The 22942-nt window shown below is 32.3% G+C and overlaps 2 protein-coding genes across 6 annotated transcripts in view; both read left to right on the top strand.

The window, feature by feature from the left end:
- The first annotated feature begins 1998 nt into the window (after positions 1–1998).
- LOC129746423 (metallophosphoesterase 1 homolog) lies at positions 1999–4163 on the top strand. The gene is made up of 3 exons (XM_055740072.1): positions 1999–2284; positions 2355–3191; positions 3495–4163. The coding sequence occupies exons 1-3, from the start codon at positions 2189–2191 to the stop codon at positions 3690–3692; spliced, it is 1131 nt and encodes a 376-aa protein (XP_055596047.1). The 5' UTR covers positions 1999–2188; the 3' UTR covers positions 3693–4163.
- A 2855-nt stretch (positions 4164–7018) lies between these two features.
- Positions 7019–22942, top strand: part of LOC129745221 (glucosamine-6-phosphate isomerase) — a 36471-nt gene continuing 20547 nt past the window's right edge. For 3 of the 5 annotated variants that reach the window (XM_055738159.1, XM_055738158.1, XM_055738154.1), the window contains exon 1: positions 7862–8111. The gene's annotated coding sequence lies outside the window, so the exon portion shown is untranslated. Of the gene's footprint in view, positions 7253–7861; positions 8112–18096; positions 18360–22942 lie in introns of those variants that run through there. The other 2 variants (XM_055738157.1, XM_055738155.1) reach the window with 2 other exon arrangements.

Below are 22942 nucleotides of genomic sequence, written 5' to 3'. Positions count from 1 at the left end.
TGTTTACATTTGGCAGTTTCGCCCTTTTTAAATGTTACGCTAGATATGAAACTTCCAGTAAATAATCAAGAAAATTAAAATGATTGCCTTCTTTTCCCAAACTTTTGTCTTTTTAGATTCGCCAAAACAAAAGCAAAATTAAATAAATCTTTTGAAAATTATTTTTTTTTTAAAGTACATAAATTCGAAGGAAATAGCTCATATCTCGCATGAGCTTTCAATACATCGTAATGAAAAAAAATGTAAACAAACAGTTTTTATTGCGAAAAATACAAAAACTGACATAAACTAGTCGCAACTTCTGACAAAAATGACAAAAATGACAAAAATTACAAAAATGACAAAAATAACAAAATTGACAAAAATGACAAAATAAAAATTAAACGATTACAAAAAATAACATAAATACGTAGGAAATAGCTAATATCTCGCATGAGCTAATGAAAGTATGAAACCAAATGTAAACAAACAGTTTAATTGCAAAAAATACAAAAACTGACATTAACCAGTCGAAACTTCTTTCCATTTAGAATATTTGTAGCCTGGAAACATATTCTATACGTGAAATACAAATTTAAAAGCTGACATAAAAGACAAAAATGCCCAAAACAACTGAAAACAAAAATAAAAATAATGATAAAAATGAACAAATACAAAATCAATAATTCAAAAAAAAAAACATTCAGAAAAAATACAAAACATAAAACATAAAACAATAAAAAATAAAAAATCGGGATATATTATTGAAAAATTTGAAAAATGACAAAAATGACAAAAATGACAGAAATGACAAAAATGACAAAAATGAAAAAAATGACAAAAATGACAAAAATGACAGAAATGACAAAAATGACAAAAATGACAAAAATGACAAAAATGACAAAAATGTTAGAAATGACAAAAATGACAAAAACGACCAAAATGACAAAAATTACAAAAATTACAAAAATAACAAAAATTACAAAAATTACAAAAATTACAAAAATAACAAAAATTACAAAAATTACAAAAATGACAAAAATTACAAAATTACAAAAATTACAAAAATTACAAAAATAACAAAAATTACAAAAATTACAAAAATTACAAAAAATTACAAAAATTACAAAAATTACAAAAATTACAAAAATTACAAAAATGACAAAAATGACAAAAATGACACAAATGACAAAAATGACAAAAATGACAAAAATGACAAAAATGACAAAAATGACAAAAATGACAAAAATTACAAAAATGACAAAAATTACAAAAATTACAAAAATTACAAAAATGACAAAAATGACAAAAATGACAAAAATGACAAAAATGACAAAAATGACAAAAATGACAAAAATGACAAAAATGACAAAAATGACAAAAATGACAAAAATGACAAAAATGACAAAAATGACAAAAATGACAAAAATGACAAAAATGACAAAAATGACAAAAATGACAAAAATGACAAAAATGACAAAAATGACAAAAATGATAAAAATGATAAAAATGATAATAATAACAAAAATGACAAAAATTACAAAAATGACAGAATTTTCAACATGACAAAAATGGAAATTTGTCATTTCAGAAGTTTTTTTCGGAAACGGGCAAACTCAAACATTTGTTGATAAGATAAACGTTTGTTATCAGGTATCAATTTCCAGAAATCAAATCTTCGAAATGTAGGGTAAACGATATACTCTTGTATACACATTTCTTATCTTCTATCGAATTAATTAATCTGGGTTGATAAGCTTCGCGCCGAGCATGATAAAATTAATTTGATTAACATTGAATGTCCCGAAAACCGTGATTTATATTTAAAATTAGTTAATCATCAACCGTCAATTGGATTAGATCGTTTGCGAGATTTATATTAATCAATACTTTTTTTTGAAATTTTAAATTATTTTCATTCTAGTGCGTAACGATGTGTTCCTGAAGGGAATAAGAACGTTCAAGAAAAATCCAACTGGAATCCAAATCCAATTGCAGTTGGAAATGTAGTACTAGAATTTTAATGTTTGCGTTCTAATATTATTGTTTTCGTTATCTTATCGCTGGGGACGCAAAACGACTCATCGTCGCATAGTCGCATCTCCATTCAGTGGATCTTCGAAGAAATCCACGACTAGAGGAAGAAGAAGAAGAAGCATAGTCGCATCGCCCTACACGGAATTTCTTGCACCGATAACAGAAACGAGATATGAAACTTCGTAATCTGCTGGGCCGCCTGCTCCTCGGTGCCCTGGGTCTCCTGGTATTCAACGAGTTTCTTATCTACTATTTTGTTCTGCTTGAGGTAGGTTCAAATTTCATAAAATCGCAAGGAGACTGATTCATTGTTTTTATTTTTAATATGCAAATTGCAGTGCCAATGGCCTACGAAGCCACTTCCGGTCAACGGGTTGGAGCCGGTTAAGGTAATGTTCCTGGCCGATACGCATCTGCTTGGACCCATTCGGGGTCATTGGTTTGACCGGTTGAGGCGCGAATGGCAAATGAATCGAGCATTCCAAACAGCGATGACTCTATTCAAACCGGAAGCCGTTTTCGTGCTGGGAGATATCTTTGACGAGGGTAATTGGGTCAACCAGAAGGAGTTTGACGTGTATGTGGATCGATTCCGGAAACTGTTTCACACCCCAAAGGAAACACAAATTTATTCCATTGTGGGCAACCATGATATAGGCTTTCACTATGCCACTCATCCATATTTGACGCAGAGATTTGGGAAAGCTTTCAATAACACCGGAGTGTCTCTGGTTAGCATGCGAGGGGTCAATTTTGTGACCATCAACTCGATCGCCATGGAAGGCGATGGATGTCAGCTGTGCGAAACAGCCGAAAAGGAACTGAGAGCGATTTCGAGCATATTTAAATGCGGTCGAGGAATCGGACATTGTACAGGTGTTCCGAAGCTTGAGGAATACAGTAAACCGATCGTTTTGCAGCACTTCCCCATGCATCGGGACTCGGACAAAGATTGTCGGGAACATGATGCTCCGAATGTTGAGCTGTTCAGGGAACGATGGGAAGTTATCTCAAAGGAATCGACTGATTTGATTGGGGAGCTGTTGAATCCCCGGTTGGCTTTCGGAGGACATTCGCATCACTATTGCCATCTCGCTAGGAATCGGCTGGGCATCGAAGAGTACACTTTGGCATCGTTCAATTGGAGGAACAAAAATAATCCCAGCTTTATTTTGGTAAGTTGAAAATGCTTTAGATTTTGTGTTGATTTTGGATTCAGTTTTCGTTCTCTAGAATATTTTGGAATTAAATTTTTATTTTTAACAGCTGATAATGGGATTATCAGTACATTTCTAGATATTAAAAACTTTTGTTTTATTTATAAGTTTAAATCTAAATTCTGAAACCAAATGCGCATTTGGTAATTTTTGCACATTTTTCTGGTTTTCTCATATTTTAATCTTCCTAAAGACTATCAGCTCTTTGTGGGCTATTCGAAATATCCTTTAATAATGATTTCTACATCCCCAAAAAAAAAGGCACAAATTTCCCTGTCGGAGCATAGCATTGCCCGGTGCCAGATGCCCCAGGAGAGCACCGTGATCACCGTCTACCTGATGGGTGGTATCGTGCTAATCTCGCTCGTTCTAATATCGCTTCTTCGTCTGGGAACATACCTCCGTCATCTGCGGCTATTTTCTCGCACCCGTCGAGAGTACAAAAAGCTTATCAAATAAATTTCTCTCGTCGAATGTGTTGTGATAGCTATAAACTAGAAATAAGTCATAAGCGTAATGTATACAGTAAAGAAATATGTGACATCTTATTGTGTTAGGGAAAGAGTGAAATTAGAAGTTTTCGTTTTGAGATTTTGGAGAGATTCAAATCAACATAAAGTATTGAACCCGTCCTTTGTAGTAAAATTTTGCTTTTAGTTTAGTTTTCTTTTTTTAATCTTTCCAAATAGCGAATCATATTTTCCAGAAAAAAAAACATTTTGATATTATTTCTTTAATGTTCTAGTCCAATACCTAAACCTACTTCCTCGAAAACTGCTCGAAACTAATTCGAATATTTTTCACAATGGCAAATAAAAGACACACATTCAAAACGTAACAACTTATTTAGAATAGAAATGCAGAAGACAAAAAAGCAACACAAAAACATTTTACACCAGTTTAGAATCATGGTAGAAAATAAATCGATTGAGGTAGAAACATTTGTGCCAGTTTCACTTCCAGATATCACCTTAATCCTTGTAGCACGTTGACCGTCTGATTTTATTGAAAACTATCGCAGGACAATCTTACACATTAATTTTAATTTCTAAAACATTTATACTGATTAACTTTTTGGAAACTAAATTTTAAAAAAAAACTTTAACTTCCTGCTGCTAACAGATATTTCTATTTACAGGTCCTCAGTAACATCTGAACTGAAACAACGACCAGGATTGAAGAAATTCGTGGAAAAAAAACTGACCATGGTTACGTTCTGAAAAAAAAGTAAGTTTTATTTAAGTACTTAATTACTTTTTCATTTTTTTTTTCCTGTATTTTTGTTGTATCTAATTTGACAACCTTCTTATGAAGTTCTGTTTTCAACAATTTGATAAACCCTGAGTATTATGTCTATATTCCGTCTAGAGACGTATAGATATCGATGCCGTGATCACTGAGATGAGTCTAGAGGCTGAGTACGTTAAATTCAACGGCATTGTTAAGTCCAGTAGCCTTGATTGAAGTTCGGTTGATTTCGGATTACCTTCAGAGCTATTATTTCGAACTTCCACAGACGTAAATATAATTAAAGAGGACCTTTGAGAGAACTAACCTTTTAGACTTTCTGTGCAACAACTTTGTGTGTCTTTCCCAATGGAATGCAGATACTTTATCAAGTTAGGGCTTACGGCGTCCCACTGTTGCAACAAGCCAAGCTATCCCTGTAGTATCGTACCACTGATGACAACCCTGTAAATGTACCCCTTTGAATACAACCCGGTGAATAATCACCACCATTCAAATGTAAGTGAGCGAGTGTAACGAACAGATAGAAACGGCAACAAGCCATCAGAGAGACAGTCGTATTCGGTACGAACCACCAGCAAGACGTGGATACAAACTAGCTACGACAAGTGGCTCTTCCGAGGATACTACAATCCCCAATGCGCGGAGAATCACGAGGAAGGTGCATGTTTAGCAATAAATACGGTTAACATTCCTGTGCTGCCAACTGATAATGTAGACACTGACACGACTGATAAAGAACACCCAGTCATATTTGTTGCTAACTCCCTGAAACGTGCGAAATCACACGGTCATACGCAACAATGACAGAATCTTCGGGTCTCAAAACGGAGATGGCCATTTTCACCGAAAAATTTGGCAAGAAGGGTCTGTGGCAGGCAATTTGCGAATGCGGCAGGCTAGATATCCCGTACGTCACATCGTAAACAATGAACACCCAGTACTATATCAAGGAATGTCTCCAGAAGCGTTTATTGCCGATGATCAAGCAGCATGATGGACCCGTCATATTTCATTATGTCATTACGCTTAAGACACACTAGGGTGGTACAAAAGCCAAAACGTCGCAAAAAAACATGAATCCGCCAAATTACCCCAAGGCACGGCCAATAGAGACTTTTTGGACTTTGACCAAAGCAAAGCTACGAAAATACATAAAAACAGCTGATGAAATCGGAAAATTTAAAAAGGATTGGCCAAAAGTGGGGAAAATTGTGGGTAATGCAACTGTGCAGATGCTTATGAGTCATGTTCGAAGAAGAGAGATGAATGACATCCAGATGTTAAAATCCTATGGATTAAATAAATTTAAAAAAATATGTTCAAGGAAAAGATTTTCATCAAATAAGAGTACAGTGTTGGGTAGGACGCAAATAATGATACATTGTGATAAAATTTAATGAAACCAATGTTCGGAAAATCGCTCAAGAAAAGCAATCAGGATTCGTTTCAAGCTAGAATACATATACCCCCGAGTGCTGTGATACGCACGTGGTAAAAGTACCCATTGAGTATATGTCGAAAATCAACACTAACTTGATACAAAAAATATACCATGCCCCATCGGAGGCTACCGTTGCTATTCGTCACGTGGCTAATCAACGGTGATCGACATACTTGTTGATACATTTTGAACGTCGCTCCCTCAATCATTCCCGAACGTCTATCCTTGCATCATTGTTTATAATGTTCGGTATTGATAGACCATCATGAATGTTTCAGAAGGAAAAATCTGAAAAAATACCAGGGCCACATGTTTAAAAAAGCCGTAACACATGCTGGACAGTTCATTGCGATTACCTAGTCATGATTTTGCCCACGCAAAGCGAAAAATAAAAAATCATCTGATAGCCTACATAGATCGCTCAAAGGTGATACATTTCAGCAATGATCCTTAAAGGTTGAAAGTCACCAAGGAAGGCAATCACCATCAAGACTTTCGTTGCTGATAGTCTGCGTCCTTCTTTACCACATCATGTTTTGCGGGAATGTTTCAGATACAGAGGCGTCGTTGTCATGCATGATTGTTTATATGATTTTGTAGGAGAAGGAAAAATTGACTGCTTCGATTTATTGGCTCTGAATGCAGTAAAGCATGGCTGATCGAAAATGATTGATTTTCTGAACATTGAATGAAACAATATATTTTTTTATTATTTTGAAAGTGTGCTTATAATTTCTGGAACAGTCTATGAATGATGATCGAAGGAATGACAGCTTCAGAATCTCCTGTTTCCTGAGTCCTTCTGAAGAATCTTGACTTTGTTCGACAGAGCAAATCCTTTATTTCCGTCCTTTGTGTCAAACAATCGGGACTGGAAGCTTAATTCAGTAAGAAGAGCTATCCTAATTGCAAATCTCAGGATTTATTGTTTCTGATTTTGTTTTAACTTTAAAACATTCTAAAAAGAGTAATAGCGCGTTTTATACCAATTTGCCGCTCCGTTCAAATTGATTGAAATATTTCACTGCGGAACAATCCCTTTAGTCTAGTACCGCAATTTCTAATGTTTACATTTTTATCAGCCGGACTCGTTTATGCATTTCATAAAACGGCCGCTCTTTGTTGTAATTATCGCTGTTTAGCAGTGTATTTCGTGTGTTTTATTGTTTTAAATTGTGTTTCAAGTTTTTGGAAAGTGATTTCGTTGGTCGAAGTTTGTGGGTAGTATAGTCGTTATCGGAAGTTAAGTGAAAGCCTTAAATAAGGTACTTTTCTCAAGAAAAAACTGAAGCCCCAGTGAGCAGTTTGCTTTGCAGGAGGTCAAAAGGTCAGTCCTCAGGTTTATAAATTTATAAACAACTTTTGAAGATAAATTTAAAATAATTTTGATTAATACGATTAAAAATGGAACTGGACAATCTGTAAAACTATTTGAGATAATTAATATTATTATTATCAGGTATACTTCGAATGTTCACTCATCTCTTATCGAGTGTTCTTGCTAGTTATGTATGTTTGTAGGTACACCATGGTACATTATCATGCTCTTTGATTGTATTACTTGTTCGTTATTGAGGGGATGCTTCATATAATTTACTGCTTTTAGGCAAGCTGTGGGAGTCTTATCGTTATCAAATCGCCTAACTCAACATGAGGCATCTCAGTTCCTTGCTGCATCCTTCCTTTAGATGTGACTCATCAGTTAGCTTACCATCGACTCATAAAACACAGGGAACGAACACGTTGAGGATTCAACACGAAACCACACCATAAAACTAAACGAAGGAACAAAAAATAAAAACTCCATCCATTGATAAAGTTTGGCTCAACGTTTACGAATTCTCCTGTGTGTTGTGTTTGTTGTCTTATGTTCTTCTGCCCCAATGAACTGTTCCTCCTACCGAGACGATTGGCATAAATTTTGCAGTTGCACGTTCACCGGGTTCAGTTGCCTGGCGAAACTCTGTTGGATCGGTTTTTTCTACCTTGGGTGCTTTTCCGTTGTTATTGCTAACTTCAGTTTGCTTTTGGACAATCCTTTTCTGGTGCTGAATTTTTGTGTTTTGCGTGAGTGTGTTTTGTTTCGCTGCTTCAACTCCGATCAGCTTTAGCAAGCAGTTTTTGGTGCAATTTTTCGGTGAAAGTTTTTTTTTCGAATTTTCTGAACCGGATAGGAAAAGTTTGCGGTAAGTGGATTATGTGCTGTGATGTGAGTTAGCCAATTTGCGTCGATGTGGATCTGCAGGTTGGAAGCTTGTAGAACTGAATTAATTAAATCTGATTTTTTTCTCAAAAAAGAATTAATAATAATTTGCATCCTAACAACAATGATGTTCCATGTTGCAATTTACCTAGTCTTGTGATATTAAGCAATCTAATGGTTCAATAATTTGCTACAAAAAAGGGATTATAGTTTATCAATTCCAAAATTAATATACTAATGAATGAACCAATGTTTAATCTACAACAACAATAATAGCACACTGGGGCGCGCACTTTAAAGCTTTGCCGATTGCAGCCTCTGCTTGGAACAAATACCTAGAAACAGTCGTCGCGGGTTTGTTTCCCTTATCCGCGAATGGCACAAGACAAGCACGTTCCTAATTGATTCTCGCTTTGTGTCGATACGACATTGACCTACATAGGTTTGCGCGCTCTGCGCGTTCCTTCGTTCATTTGTTTGTTTATTTGATGAAGTAAAGTTTGGTCTGGAGCGCAGGAAGATTGCTCGGCTTGAGATTCAAGTAACTTTCAGGTTAGTTATTCGCCTCAAGATGACCACTCTCTTCTTAATGGCGCTGCTGGTGGTAATCTAACAGCGTTGATTTCAATTAAATGGTGATGAACTGGTGTACATATTGCATTTGTTCTAAACTTGGTTTGCTCATTAAAATATAAATCGTAAGCAGTAGATTTTTAATTTATGCGTTCTGTAGGATGATCAATTAACTAAAACTTTTAGAATATCAATAGGTAATCTAATCTAAATTCTAAATCATATACTTACTTAATATTTACTTATACTTAATATTTACTCTCCTTAACCTTATACTCTCCTTAACCTTATGTATTACCAAAGAAGGCTATTGTTACTCAATAAAATTACAATTACAATATTGGAATGTACACATTTACATATTCATGTGCATTCAAAATCGAAGAGCTTTTTTTTATCCCCCAGGTGTAAAATAGAGTTGAATGACATTGACGTTTGACAATTTTGTTACGGGTTTTCAAGCTGCTGATAAGCAATTATAAGTCACACGAACGATAGAGAAGAACTATCAAAAGCGTCTTGACGATAAGCAATGTGCTATTAGGGTCGTTCATCATTGTTCTTGCTTAGGAATAAAAAACGGCAAACATAAAAAACTTACAAAATAAGACAAACTGCAAAAGTTACAAAAAAAGAAATTGAAAAAATTATAATTTATACAAAAACAGACAAATTTGACAAAAACAACAAATCAATGTCAAAAATATTGAACGATTGAAAAATTGATGTACCCTTGAATACACCCCTGGGTTTCCATAATATTGTATCCTTGCTATAAATCTATTGGCACCACTGCCCATTTGAAAAGGATCAGAATAAATCAAACCGTTGTTACAGTCGGACGTGTTTTTTATTTCCTCCGTTCTAGTCGAAAAATCATTCGCTTTTCCTCTTGCTAAATTCCCTGAGCTGTGCGAAAAACAAATATTAAAAAAAAACTCAAATTTCCAAATATACTCACTGGATTCTTTTTTAAATGATCTTTATATGGTTTTATTTCAAACGCTGATCTTGAAAAAAGACGATTTTCGAACATGTCATAAACAGTTCCTAGACATTTTTGCTTTGGTCAATTGATTCGGATGAAGCTTCTCGCCAGAATCATGGACTGAACTGGCTAGTTAGAGACTTTGCGGAAATCCGGAACATCCGTTGCAGAAAACAATATCCAAAACAAATCTTAAAGCTTCCCGATTTCATCCTAATCACCTCAGAATAGTCTACCAGATTGGAAATGATCTATTTACAGTTTAAATTGACCACTTTACTCGAAATAAGCGATGAGTTTTTCCCGGTTCACACAGGGGAAAACGATGTAAAAAGGTGATCAAAATTGTTTACGCCAAAACGAAGCGTGTTAGACCCATAGTGTCTTCGGGACATTTTATCTACATTTAAAGCACTTTAAAATGAGCTTTTGATAAAAATGATTAAATCACCTAGCAGTGAGATAGAAAAATTATTTTTTGTATTTTCCATTTTAGAGCACTTATGTCTTTGGCAAGTTTTTAGATTGTAAAAAATTTAGCAATTTTGTTGAAGACGTCAACATCGTAGAAGCTAACTCAAAAAAGTTAGAAGGGTTCAAAAAAAAAAAAATATTTTTTTATCAAAATTTTCAGTGTTTTAACGATATCTTTTCAGGCCGAGCTTATTCAAGCAAGATATGTTTGAAAGAGTTTTGAGTCACTTAAAATCAAACAGTTTTGTGGAACACACTTAATAAAAATATTCAGACTGAAACGAGTTAGATTGAAAAAAATAAGAAAAAATAGCTGTTTTCGAACACCTGTATCTTTCTAGTTCGGTTGAGTTTGGTTCATTTTTTGGTTGCATTTGAATCAGGCAGGTTTCAACGTTATAAAACATGGAGTTTATAACGTTAAGTTGTTTATTTTATAGCTGAAAAATTAGAAAAAAAGGAACAAATGAAAAAAAAAATTATTAAAAATAAAACAAAAAATACAAAACTGACAAAAATTACTAAATGACAATTCATTTTATTTTGTAATATTTGTCACTTTTGTCATTTACTATATTTTTGTAGTCTTGTTATTCAATTTTGCAATTTTTCATTTTTGTTTTCTTTTTGTCATTTTATCAATTAATTCACTCTTTCATATTAGGTCATTTTTTTCTGTTTTCTCGGTTTATCATTTTTCTATTTATTTTCTTTTTTTCGTTTTCGTTATTTTTATTATTTTTGTTCATATCGGCATTTGGGTTATTTCTATCGCTTTTTGAATTTTTGTTATTTCTGTTTGTCAATTTTGTTAGGTCGAGGACACAGTGAACCCCCAAAATATGGGTATTGGATTAAAGGACTCAATAAGTAGAAGCCGAATTTTGCTGTCCGACGCCATCTTAAAATCAAAGATGGCGGTTTCTAATTAACTTCAAAATGCAGTAAATAACTGACAATTGTATGAATCATCCACGATATGGGAAACAAGTGATAGGGTTCAAAAAGTAGATAAAAAAAATGACAAAAATTTTGAAAAATCTAAAAAATGAACTGAAAACTAAAATATACAAAAATATGATAAAAACATTTCTGACAATGACAAAAATTTATCAAAACTGTGGCAAAAATATGAAAACTATTACTAAAATTTGACAACCAAATGACAAAAATCTGAAATAAAGGAAAAAGTGACAAATGGCAAAACTTTGAATAAAACACGACAAAAGTGGTAAAAATCCTATGCCAAAAATATGACAAACTTTAAAAAAAATTATGACAACAATATGAAAAAAAATTCATAGAAATGGCAAAACTTTGACAAATGTGAAAAATATGACAAAATTTTGACAAATGTGACAAAAGTATGATCAAAATTTGACAAAAGGACAAATATTTGACAACAAATTTACAAATTCGACATAATAATAACAAAAAAATGTAATAAAATAACAAAAATCTGACAAACATATGATAAAACTAAGTTGCGGCTTTATCGGTGAGGGTTAAAGAGTTGAAAATGAAAGACGGATAGATGATCAGAAGAAAATTCTAAGGTGGTGAAAAGAGCGAAGAGCATTTGAAATAGAAGCTTGACCACATACTAAATTCTTTGTCCCGCACCAATTAACTGTATTGAAGTAGTAGTACCCAATGGAAGAGGCACTACATTTTTCGATACAGTTAATTATGGATGGTTCGGTCGCCATGTGAGTGCACATGTGCCGAACGGACAAAAAATTTAGCATGTGATTGCTTTGTTAAGTCTTCTATTGTGCGAATACTAGGGTGGTCGGATTTACCGGTTTTTTTCAAATTCGGTATTTCGGTATTTGTAATTTATAAAACCGATAAAACCGGTAAAACCGGTATTTTTCAAAGTATATCGGATTCATGAAAAGGTTTCGTCCAATTGCAGTAGTAATGGCATAAAATTCTCAGAATTTATAACGAAATAGATTTAGGGACATTTCCAATGGAAAAAATGGTATCTATTTTCATCCTCATGATAATGATTTGTCATCTGCATTTTATTATTATTATTTCGCTGTGATGTTGCGGAAATTCTAGAAACTTCATATTATTTTCAACGAATTTTTTAACCTATACTCTGTAAAACAGTATTCATATTTAAAAACAGATTTCACAGATTTAGTTAAAGTTTATATAGTCTTTCATGAAAATGATATGAAATTGGTGTACAAAAAGATTTTTCTTTAAAACAATGACTTAACATAATTAATAAACAAAACTCAAAACACTGTCACAAAGTTTTTGGTTGACTTACAGAATTACAGATTATTGTGACCTAAAATACAGATGTTTTCCCCGCAACCTAGGTCGTGATCGCATTAGGTTTGCCTTCCCAAAAATAAAACGAACAAATAGATATAAAATCTATTAAAAACCAGTAAAAATTCAGCAAAAATATGTATATTTGTTTGGATCTGATCCATGCACTCTTCGTTGCTGTAATACTGTTGCAAATTCATAAAAACTTCACTACTGCTGTGTCTAGCTAAAGGAAATGCTTAACAGCGTTAAAAATTAAATTAAAAACCACGGAGTTCCATCAATTACCTTGAATATATTGATAAAAAAAACAAATAGTCTAATCTGTGTTTAAATGCTGACTCCGTTGAAAGTTTCGTAAGAACTGATATGAACATAATAAGAACTGATAAAAACTGATGTTAACATGTGTTTAAATGCTGACTCTGTTGAAACATTTTATGTTTTGAAACAAACTAGGAAGTTTCTAATCAGTTTTGAATATTTTCGTTTCAAAATTTCAAGTTTGTGTAAGCCCGGCACCGCTTAAAACGATTTTGATAAACTTGGCCTGTATATTGATAAAACATTTTTGCATTTTTTTCAAATTCCTGCTGATCAATGAAAAATTCCGTGATTATAGTGAAGCAATCTTAAATCTCTCGTAGCTGTATCTTTTTTCAGTCATTGTACACTTGTACAGTCTTTAAATCTAGAGGTGCGTTAGTTCGATAGCTGAACTGAAATGTGTAAAGTTTCATTATAAAGCTTTAATTCAAAAAGTTACATCGACAAGTTTTAGCAATAATCAAATCTTACATAAACCTAGCAGTAAGGTTTATTGAGTTTGAAATTTGAAGCTGATTGAGCAAAATTTGAGTATTTGTACTCATAAATATTTGGTAAAAAAAAACATTTAGCTGTGTCAATTTTAGAACAATGACAAATAATGAAGAAAAATTTACCAGAAATACCGGTTTTTTACCGTCCCAAAAGTCGGTATTCCGGTATTGAGAAAATGGACGGTTTTACCGGTTTTACCGGTTTCGGTAAAACCGGTTAGACCACCCTAGCGAATACCGTTCATCGATTTAACGATATTCGCACAATATTATTCATTTGATTAGAGCTTCATGGCTAATCATGGAGGCGAGAGAAGCATGCCCGAGAATTATAAGGTACTTTGATTCAAAACCTCATTTCTTATTTTGCAATCTACAAAGAATTTCAAATTTAGACTTCAATTAAACATATATAGGTATAAGCTTTTCATTATGAAATAAAAGTTTTGTTAAAATATTTTGTTTTTGATTCTGAATGCATTATTCTCTACGATTCTGAAAGTATTTTAAAATATAAAAAAACAAATACTTTTGCATTATCGATTCTTACTTAATAACCTTTATTTCGTCAGGTTTTTTATATTGGAAAGGTTTGATGGAAACTATAAATTATTTAAAGTATATGATATAAACAAAATTAAACCTTTAATTTTAAAGTTTGTAATTTTTTGTATTTGAATAATTTTCAACAGGAAATCAATAGGAAAATAACTGAAAAATATATATTGGTGGTTTTTCTATGTTAAACAAATTGTAATTTTTTTATGAAACAAAGCCAAGAATCGAATTTCATAAACATTAAATAACAATGATGAAAAGAAAGATGATAAAGTTAGACTGCCAGTGGAAGTCAAACGCTTCCGAAGTACCTACTAAAAACTGATCACTCCTATGGGAAATTCAATACCATTAAAATTTCTTACCATAAAGGCAATAAAGATGCCAATTTTTTTACCATGAAATGCCAGGTTGATCAATAAAACATGATAGAAATGTCTAAAAATTGAAAAAAAAATCGCAAATCACCTGAAGCTGAAGGAAATGCATCTTTTTTTAATTATTAGTTTTTTGTTCTAATAAATAGACGAAACGAGCATGAATCTATCATATTTATAGCTGAATGCCTGAAATCAATCATACAATAGTAGTTGAATTGATCATATTTACAGTTGAATCAATTATACCAATACAGTAGAATCTATTATGTTCATAGTCAATCAGCAGTTTGTAGTTGAATCTATTATATTTATAGTTGAATGCCTAAAATCAATCATACAATAGTAGTTGAATCGATCATATTTACAGTTGAATCAGTTAGACCAATACAGTTGAATCTGTTATATTTATAGCTGATTGCGTAAGGTCAATCAGCAGTTTGTAGTTTAATCTATTATAATTATAGTTGACTGCGAAAATATCAACTACACCCAAGTAACATCTTAAGTTTTATAGCAGGCTGCTTAGTAAAGTTTTGGTTTTATAAGGGGCTTGAGGAGTCTAATAAAACTATCGGTGTTACTTGGGCAATTTGATGATTGGAATAACTTGCTGAAATAATTGGAAAAGCAGTCGTTTTTTTTTCTATATTTATTGCTTTTATTTCCTGATGCTTTTGTAAAATTTTTGTTATTTTTCGTCAGTTCTGTATTTTTTTAAATTTTTTTTTATCTTCTATTTTTCCATTCTTGTGTATTTAAAAGAAACAAATTTCCCTCCTGTTTTGTTGGCATTTTTGTCCTTTTTTATAATTTTTTTTCGAATTGTGTATTTTTTTGTTGTTGTTCTTGTATTTTTTTTTATTTTGCCTTTTTATTATTTTTTTCTCTAGTTATTTTAAATGTTTGTACGGTTTTGTCATTTTTGTATTTAAAAAAAATTATTATCAATTATTTTTGGGTCGGGATAAATCATCGATAAAGATGAAAATCCTAGAAAAAATATATTATTTTTGTTAGTTTGGTTATTTTTGTAGTTTTTATCGATTTAGTTCTTCTGTTTTTTTTTCATTGGCTGTTTTCTGTCATTTTTTAATTTTTACAAATTTTTATCATCTTTGTCATTTCACTAATATGTGTTATTTTTGTCCGTCATTCAGAAGCAATTGTTTTGTTTTTTTTATAGTTATTTGTCCTTTGATTATTAAATTTTTTCTTCATTTTAGTCATTCTTTTCTAAAACTTAATTCGCTTTTTTAATGCCAATTTGTCACAATTAAGACAATAGAAACACAGTACTTACCTGAAAAAATCAAAGGCAAAACAGATTGATCGAAATTCTTCAACTCAAGCCGGGTTTCACGAAGCTCTAGTGTCTAAGTACCCACAACAAATACAACAACATCAACAGATATCTCCCAGTCTCAGTGGCAATGCACAGTGGTTTAAAACGCGAAAAACGTGATCATGGGCTTTTTGATGCCTTAGATGTCAAAATAGCTTAATGACATGTTCTACAATGTTTCATTATTTTCAATTGCGCATATTTTGCCATCATTATTTTTCTGATCGATCCACCTAAAAGTGAGATATTTTTTTTATTTTTTGAATTTGACATCCAATCAAAATGATGAGTTCAGAAAACTTGTAGACAATACAATTTTAAAAAACTTTGTAAAAAACTTTGGAGCTGTATCTTTCAAAACAGCAGATTTATAGACATTTTTCTAAAAACTAACCTCAAAAAACGAAATTTTCGTTTAACTTTTTTCAAAGCGACTTTCGAGTCTTACTTTATATGAAAGAGTTGTAACAATTGTAAAAGTGCACAACTTTATTGAAGGTGTCAAGTTTCTATCTTGACGTTAAATGGTACTTTTTGTGTAATTACGTTTTAAAATTGCATATTTTCATTGATCCATATCTCGAAAAGTTGCAAACTTATGAAAACAAAATTATATGCATTTGAAAGGCACATTCTTAAGCTTTAATGAGCATATAGTTTCATTTGTATGTATCAGGTTTTACTACTAAAATCATTTGTCTGAAAGATGGTAGTTTTGAAGATTTTATTAAGCCAGCCTGGCAATCTCTTGCTTTTTAGCAAAAGGAAGGATGAAATCTTTTTTTTTTTTTCTATTCCTACCGTTGACAAGTGAAGACGATAGTTCTTAATTTGTTAAGATTGAAGAGTTCACCCTGTTTAGAAGCGTTAGTTCCATTATAGTTAGTAAATCATTTATCTGAAAGAAGGTAGTTTTGAAATAATGGGCATTTTGCGTATTTTATCAACACACATCTTTAAAAATGTGGCATTGATGCATGATTTTGTAACCATTAATTTTCATGGCTTTCTTTAAAGTGTTATCTTTATTTATAAAGTTTTATTTTTGGTTAAATAGTTGTGTAAGAGAGTAAATTAGAATGAAATATTAAAATTAATATTCATGATCTTCTTCTTCTGATTGTTCTAAATCAAGCATGTAGTTTGCATCGGCAACAAAGGAAAAATGTGGTCTTGGTTTAGATTTTCTTGGGTTTGTTATAAGAGGGTCCGAAGATTCGAGCATCCGATGCATAAGGTCGATGTTTGTTGCTTGCCTTGAAAATTTTCGAGTGTGATGTTCTCTAAAATTTCGAATATCCTTATTCCTGGACTCTTGAGCGTCTTCGGATAATTGCCCAATGGGTATTAAAAAGTGTTTCACGATTTGAGCCCCATGAAATAAAATTTTGTGAACTGCTGCGGGTGTATAATACCACGGATACAAATTGACTAGTTTCATGGCCGTTTCCTTAAAAAACTTATCGAATTTTTCCACATTTATTTTCTGGCCAGAAGCCAAAACTTGCAGAATAGCACCACATCGTTGGATAACTTCTAAATCTATACGTTAAATATTAAAAGTTAGTACAGAAAAACAAAATCGTACTCTATAGTGATTTCTGCAGATTTTTTAGATTCTTGAAAAAAACGCCTTGCTGTATTGCCATCAGGTCTTTCAGATAAATGATTTACTAACTCAAATGGAACTAACGCTTCTATACAGGGCCAACTCTTCAATCTTAACAAATTAAGGACTATCGTCTTCACTTGTCAACGGTAGGAATAGAAAAAAAAAAAAGATTTCATCCTTCCTTTTGCTAAAAAGCAAGAGATTGCCAGGCTGGCTTAATAAAATCTTCAAAACTACCATCTTTCAGACAAATGATTTTAGTAGTAAAACCTGATACATACAAATGAAACTATATGTTCATTAAAGCTTAAGAATGTGCCTTTCAAATGCATATAATTTTGTTTTCATAAGTTTGCAACTTTTTGAGATATGGATCAATGAAAATATGCAATTTTAAAACGTAATTACACAAAAAGTACCATTTAACGTCAAGATAGAAACTTGACACCTTCAATAAAGTTGTGCACTTTTACAATTGTTACAACTCTTTCATATAAAGTAAGACTCGAAAGTCGCTTTGAAAAAAGTTAAACGAAAATTTCGTTTTTTGAGGTTAGTTTTTAGAAAAATGTCTATAAATCTGCTGTTTTGAAAGATACAGCTCCAAAGTTTTTTACAAAGTTTTTTAAAATTGTATTGTCTACAAGTTTTCTGAACTCATCATTTTGATTGGATGTCAAATTCAAAAAATAAAAAAAATATCTCACTTTTAGGTGGATCGATCAGAAAAATAATGATGACAAAATATGCGCAATTGAAAATAATGAAACATTGTAGAACATGTCATTAAGCTATTTTGACATCTAAGGCATCAAAAAGCCCATGATCACGTTTTTCGCGTTTTAAACCACTGTGCAATGTGGCGTTCCAAATTGATAATAAGAATCAGTCCACAAGTCCAGCTGCAGCAGCAAGTGGTTGTTGAAGTCGAGGAGAGATGACTTTCATTCAGTAGTCAGCTAGCCGTCAGTTCCCACAATCAACTGGTCGGTTCAAGTCGAAAAACTTAAAACCGGCTAGAAGGGAGAAGCATCTGGTGCAGAATATTTTATTATTTATTTTTTGGTTGCCTCTGGACACATTCAAATAGATAAAACAGAAGGAAAAACTAGAATACAGAAACAGTTGTTATTAGCAGATGCAAAAGTTCTGTTCGGTCGATTAGGATAATTTGTGCCGAAAACTTTGTCGGTAAGTGTTTGTGGGTGGCTCCAGTGAAAGTTTTTGTTTGAGTTGCATTGGCTCTCTGGCTCTAGCGAGACAGATGAGTAGACACGCTTTGTGAATTTTTGGCAACAAAGTTCTTTGTTGTTTTTGGCCACACACACGATATTGACACAGGTAAATAGAAGATGATATCAGTTTCCAACGTTGCTGCAGGTGCTTAGTGGAATGTGTTACTGGTATAAGAAAGACGTGACGGCATTTGTTTCCAAACAGTTAAAGGGATGTGTGACACTTGTGATCTGCCTTTGAATAATAATCTTTGTCTGGGCTGATGAAAACCTATCGCAGTAATGCATGGTTAAATTACCCGTGGTGTTGCTTCCCTTACAAAAATTTAATTTTCTAAAATACGCTTGATCGAAAGAAGTCAACAAAGTTAACATCTTAAAAACGGCTCCATTATGTTTAATTTTCCGTTTTTTTTAGCCCAATCAACATTCGCATTCGATTCTAAAAGAACAGAAAAACTTTAATCAACTTCTGCCAGTTATCAGGCTGTACGTGACCCACATTCGAAATCTCTAACCAGGGATGTTTACAGGCTTAATTTGATAACAGGGAAGAATTCCACAAAACAAAATAAACTGATCAAAATGTAAACAAACCCATTCGCAAAAGTTTAACGACACTGTGGATGATCCCAATCGATGAGAAGTCGAATTTCATCCGACACGTATTCAAGGGTGTTCTCGATTTCGATGTTCGAAACCCACAAATGAAATGTAAATTTGATTTCCGACCACAGAAATGTGTCTGTCTCTCTATCATTAACAGTGTCAGCGAATGTGTCTTATTTTGGCGAATTGATGATGAACTCCGGGCTAGTCAATGAATCGAATTGACTGAAGCATCAGGGTGGTCAGGGAGCCAGGTTGCAGGTTCAGGTACCAACCAATTCAATTATTTCAATTAAATAAATACCGACCGACATGTGATGGGGGCGCCGATTCGGTTTAACCGTGTAAATGATTCAATTTTGTGGGAACCCACCCATGGTTTATGTGCTTTATTTTAGGAGAAAATTGGTTTAAGTGCCAGTTGGAAGGCTTGAGTGTGTCATGATGCTGCAAAGTGAAGGTTTTTTTTTTTTAAACTAATGCCGGTGTTTAATCAAAGATTTTTAAAATAATCGTTTTCTCTAAATAAAAACCAAATGAAGAAAATGACAAAAATGACAAAAATGACAAAAAATAACAAAAATGGCAAAAATGACAAAAATGACAAAAAATAACAAAAATGGCAAAAATGACAAAAATGACAAAAAAGACAAATATTTAAAAAAAATGACAAAAATGACAAAATAACAAAAATGACAAAATTGAAAAGAATGACAAAAATGACAATAATGACAAAAACGATTAAAACGACTAAAATGACTTAAATAAGAATAATGACAAAAATGAACAAAATGACAAAAATGGCAAAAATGACAAAAATGAAAAAAATAACAAAAATGACGAAAATTACAATAACGACGAAAATGACATAGAAAAAAATGACAAAAATGACGTAAATGACCAAAATGACAAAAATAACAAAAATGACTACAATGACTTAAATGAAAAAAAAAATGACAAAAATAACAAAACTGACAAAAGTGGCGTAAATAACAAAAATGACAAAAGTAACAAAAAAAATGACAAAAACGACAAAAATGACGAAAATGACAAAAATGACGATAATGACAATAATAACAATAATACAAAGAATGACAAAAATAACAAAAATGACGAAAACAACAAAACAGACGAATATGACGAAAATGACAGAATGATTAAAAATGACAAAAATAAAAAACTGGAAAAATATGACAAAAATGACAAAAATTACAAAAATAACAAAAATTACAAAACTGGCAAAATTAACAAAAACTACAATAATGACAAAAATGACTACAATAATGTAAAATGAAAAAATGACAAAAATGACCAAAAATTACGAAAATTACAATAATGACATAAATGACAAAATTACAAAAAGGACAAAACTGACAAAAATAACAGAAATGACAAAAATGACTCAAATGGAAATAATGACAAAAATTACAAAAAAATACGAAAAAGACAAAAAAGACGATAATGACAATAATAGCAAAAATGACGAATATAACAAAAGTGACGAAAATGACGAAAATGACATAAGTGACAAAAATGACAAAAATAACAAAAATTACATTAATGTCAGAAATGACAAAAATGAAAAAATGACAAAAATGGAAAAAATGACAAAAATGGCAAAAACGACGAAAATGATAAAAAAAAAATTACAAAAATGACCATAATGACAAAAATGACGAAAATGACAAAAATGGCGATGGTAACAATAAAAACAGTAATGAAAAGAATCACAAAAATGACGAAAATAATAAAAGAGACGAAAATGACAAATATGACAAGAATGACAAAAATGACAAAAATAAAAAAAGGAAAAAATATGACAAAAATTATAAAAATGACAAAAATTACAAAAATGACAAAAACGGCAAAATTAACAAAAATGACAATAATGACAAAAATGACTATTGAAGTTGTAAAATGAAAACATGACAAAAATGAAAAAAAAAATGGAAAAATGAAAAAAAAATGAAAAAATGAAAAAAAAAAATTAAAAATGAAAAAAAAAATGACAAAAATTAAAAAAATGACAAAAATGACAAAAAAAATGACAAAAATAACGAAAATGACGATAATGACATTAATAACAATAATGTGAAGAATGACAAAAATAACAAAAATCACGAAAATAACAAAAGAGACGAAAATGACGAAAATGGCAAAAATGACAAAAATGACCAATATGTCAAAAATGACAAAATTGGCAAAGATGACAAAAATGACAAGATGACAAAAATGACAAAATCGGCAAAAATGACAAAATTATCAAAAATTACAAAATAACAAAATCATCAATGACAAAAATGACAAAAAAAAAATAAAAATGGCAAGAATGAAAAAAAAATGGCAAAAATAACAAAAATGATAAAATAGACATAAATGTCAAAAATTTCAAAAATCCGTCCGTCTGTGTTTCAAAACTTCTAATGAAGTAATTGTAAAAAAACTGAACTCAATTTTCTATTACCTTCGTAAGGAAACTAGATTTAACATATCTGATCAGTTTTCTTTTCAAATTAACTTTTGTTAGTCTACTAGACAGTTTTAAAACAAATCATCGTATGTTGATGTTGTTTGAAAGCATCCTTGTAGTTTTATTTAGGATGTAAAAAGAGTTGTTCAACCAATTTTTGTTTTCGATGCAAAAAATGAGTCTTGTTGCCATTATTTCTTCCATAACTCTTAAAGGAGACACCATTCAAAGCTTATTTACTCTAGCTTATTTTTCATGTTAAAGATTAATGTCTAATTTTATTTTTAATATTGCATTTAAAATGCTGATACCGTTTCAATGCGTTTTGATGTTCTTTTTTATCATTTCCGTTGAAAATTGACAAATTGAATTGGTTTTGAAATATGTTTTTTTTTACCTACCTACCTAATGGTCCGGCGCCGATTGTCCAACGCATTGTTCTGAGATAAAAGATCTCCACTGCTGGCGATCCGGAGCCAGCGTCTTCACTTGCTGCCAGCCAAGGTTTTCGTCAACGCGCTTTTGAGCCTGCCTCTTTTTCGACGCTCAGCTGGATTCCAGTGAAGCACGTCTTTGCAAATCGCGTTCTCATCTTTTCTCAGTGTGTGTATTTTTCTTTTTTTTTTTGATTAATTACTCCTCCATTTCATCCTAGGCCCTTTTTAATAACCCATTGTTTATTCTCAATTTTTCAAAGAAGAAATCAGCCCCTTTCAGGGGATCGCCCCTCTAATTTCACGGTACTTTATTTGTATCGCACATTTTATGGTACTGCCCCTCTCAGGAGTTTGTACCTCCAATTCAATGGTACTGCCCCTCTAGGGGGTTTGTGCTTCTCATTGCATGGTACTGCCTCTCTCAGGTATCTCTACCTCTTATTGCATGGTACTGCCCCACCCAGGGGTTTGTAACTTTTTATGGAACTGCCCCTCTTAGGGATTTGTACCTCTTCATGGTACTGCCCTTTTCAAGGGTTTGTACCTCCCAGTTAGTGGTACTACCCCTCTCAGGGGTATGTACTAGAAAGCCATTTTTCGATGTATCACCTCGAGGCCTTGGATCTATAAGAATACGTTCCTCCTTAGTCGAACTCAAAAAAAGTCTCACATAAATAGAACTGGATCGCCATCTCCGTCTAAAGGGTGCCCACGATGAAATCGCCACACACAATATTGATTCGCAAAATTCGAGTTTTCATCCGATGACCATCAAATTCTCAGGGATTGAATAATAACTATTAAACTTCATTTTACCATTTTATTCGTATTTTATTTACAGTCCATACGCAAATGCCCGCACCTTGGCTTTAACCCCGGCCATTAGATTCTGCACAACCTGTGAATCAACTGTTTTTTGCATGTAAACCCATACTTTCTTCAGTTCCTCGACTGTTTTCACTACCTTAGGTCGTTTAAGAAGGTGCTGCTTCATAATCAGGTTGAACATTTTCGGCACGAAAT

The sequence above is a fragment of the Uranotaenia lowii genome, chromosome 2 (genome assembly GCF_029784155.1).
Source record: "Uranotaenia lowii strain MFRU-FL chromosome 2, ASM2978415v1, whole genome shotgun sequence".
NCBI lineage: Eukaryota > Metazoa > Arthropoda > Insecta > Diptera > Culicidae > Uranotaenia > Uranotaenia lowii.
This window is presented reverse-complemented; position numbering and strand designations above follow the sequence as displayed.

Excerpts from the sequence above, each read along its gene's own strand:
- LOC129746423 (XM_055740072.1), top strand. The coding sequence starts at position 2,189 with ATGAAACTTCGTAATCTGCTGGGCCGCCTGCTCCTCGGTGCCCTGGGT. Across the intron at positions 2,285-2,354 it reads ACTATTTTGTTCTGCTTGAG|TGCCAATGGCCTACGAAGCC; the intron begins GTAGGTTCAAAT and ends TGCAAATTGCAG. Across the intron at positions 3,192-3,494 it reads ATAATCCCAGCTTTATTTTG|GCACAAATTTCCCTGTCGGA; the intron begins GTAAGTTGAAAA and ends CCAAAAAAAAAG.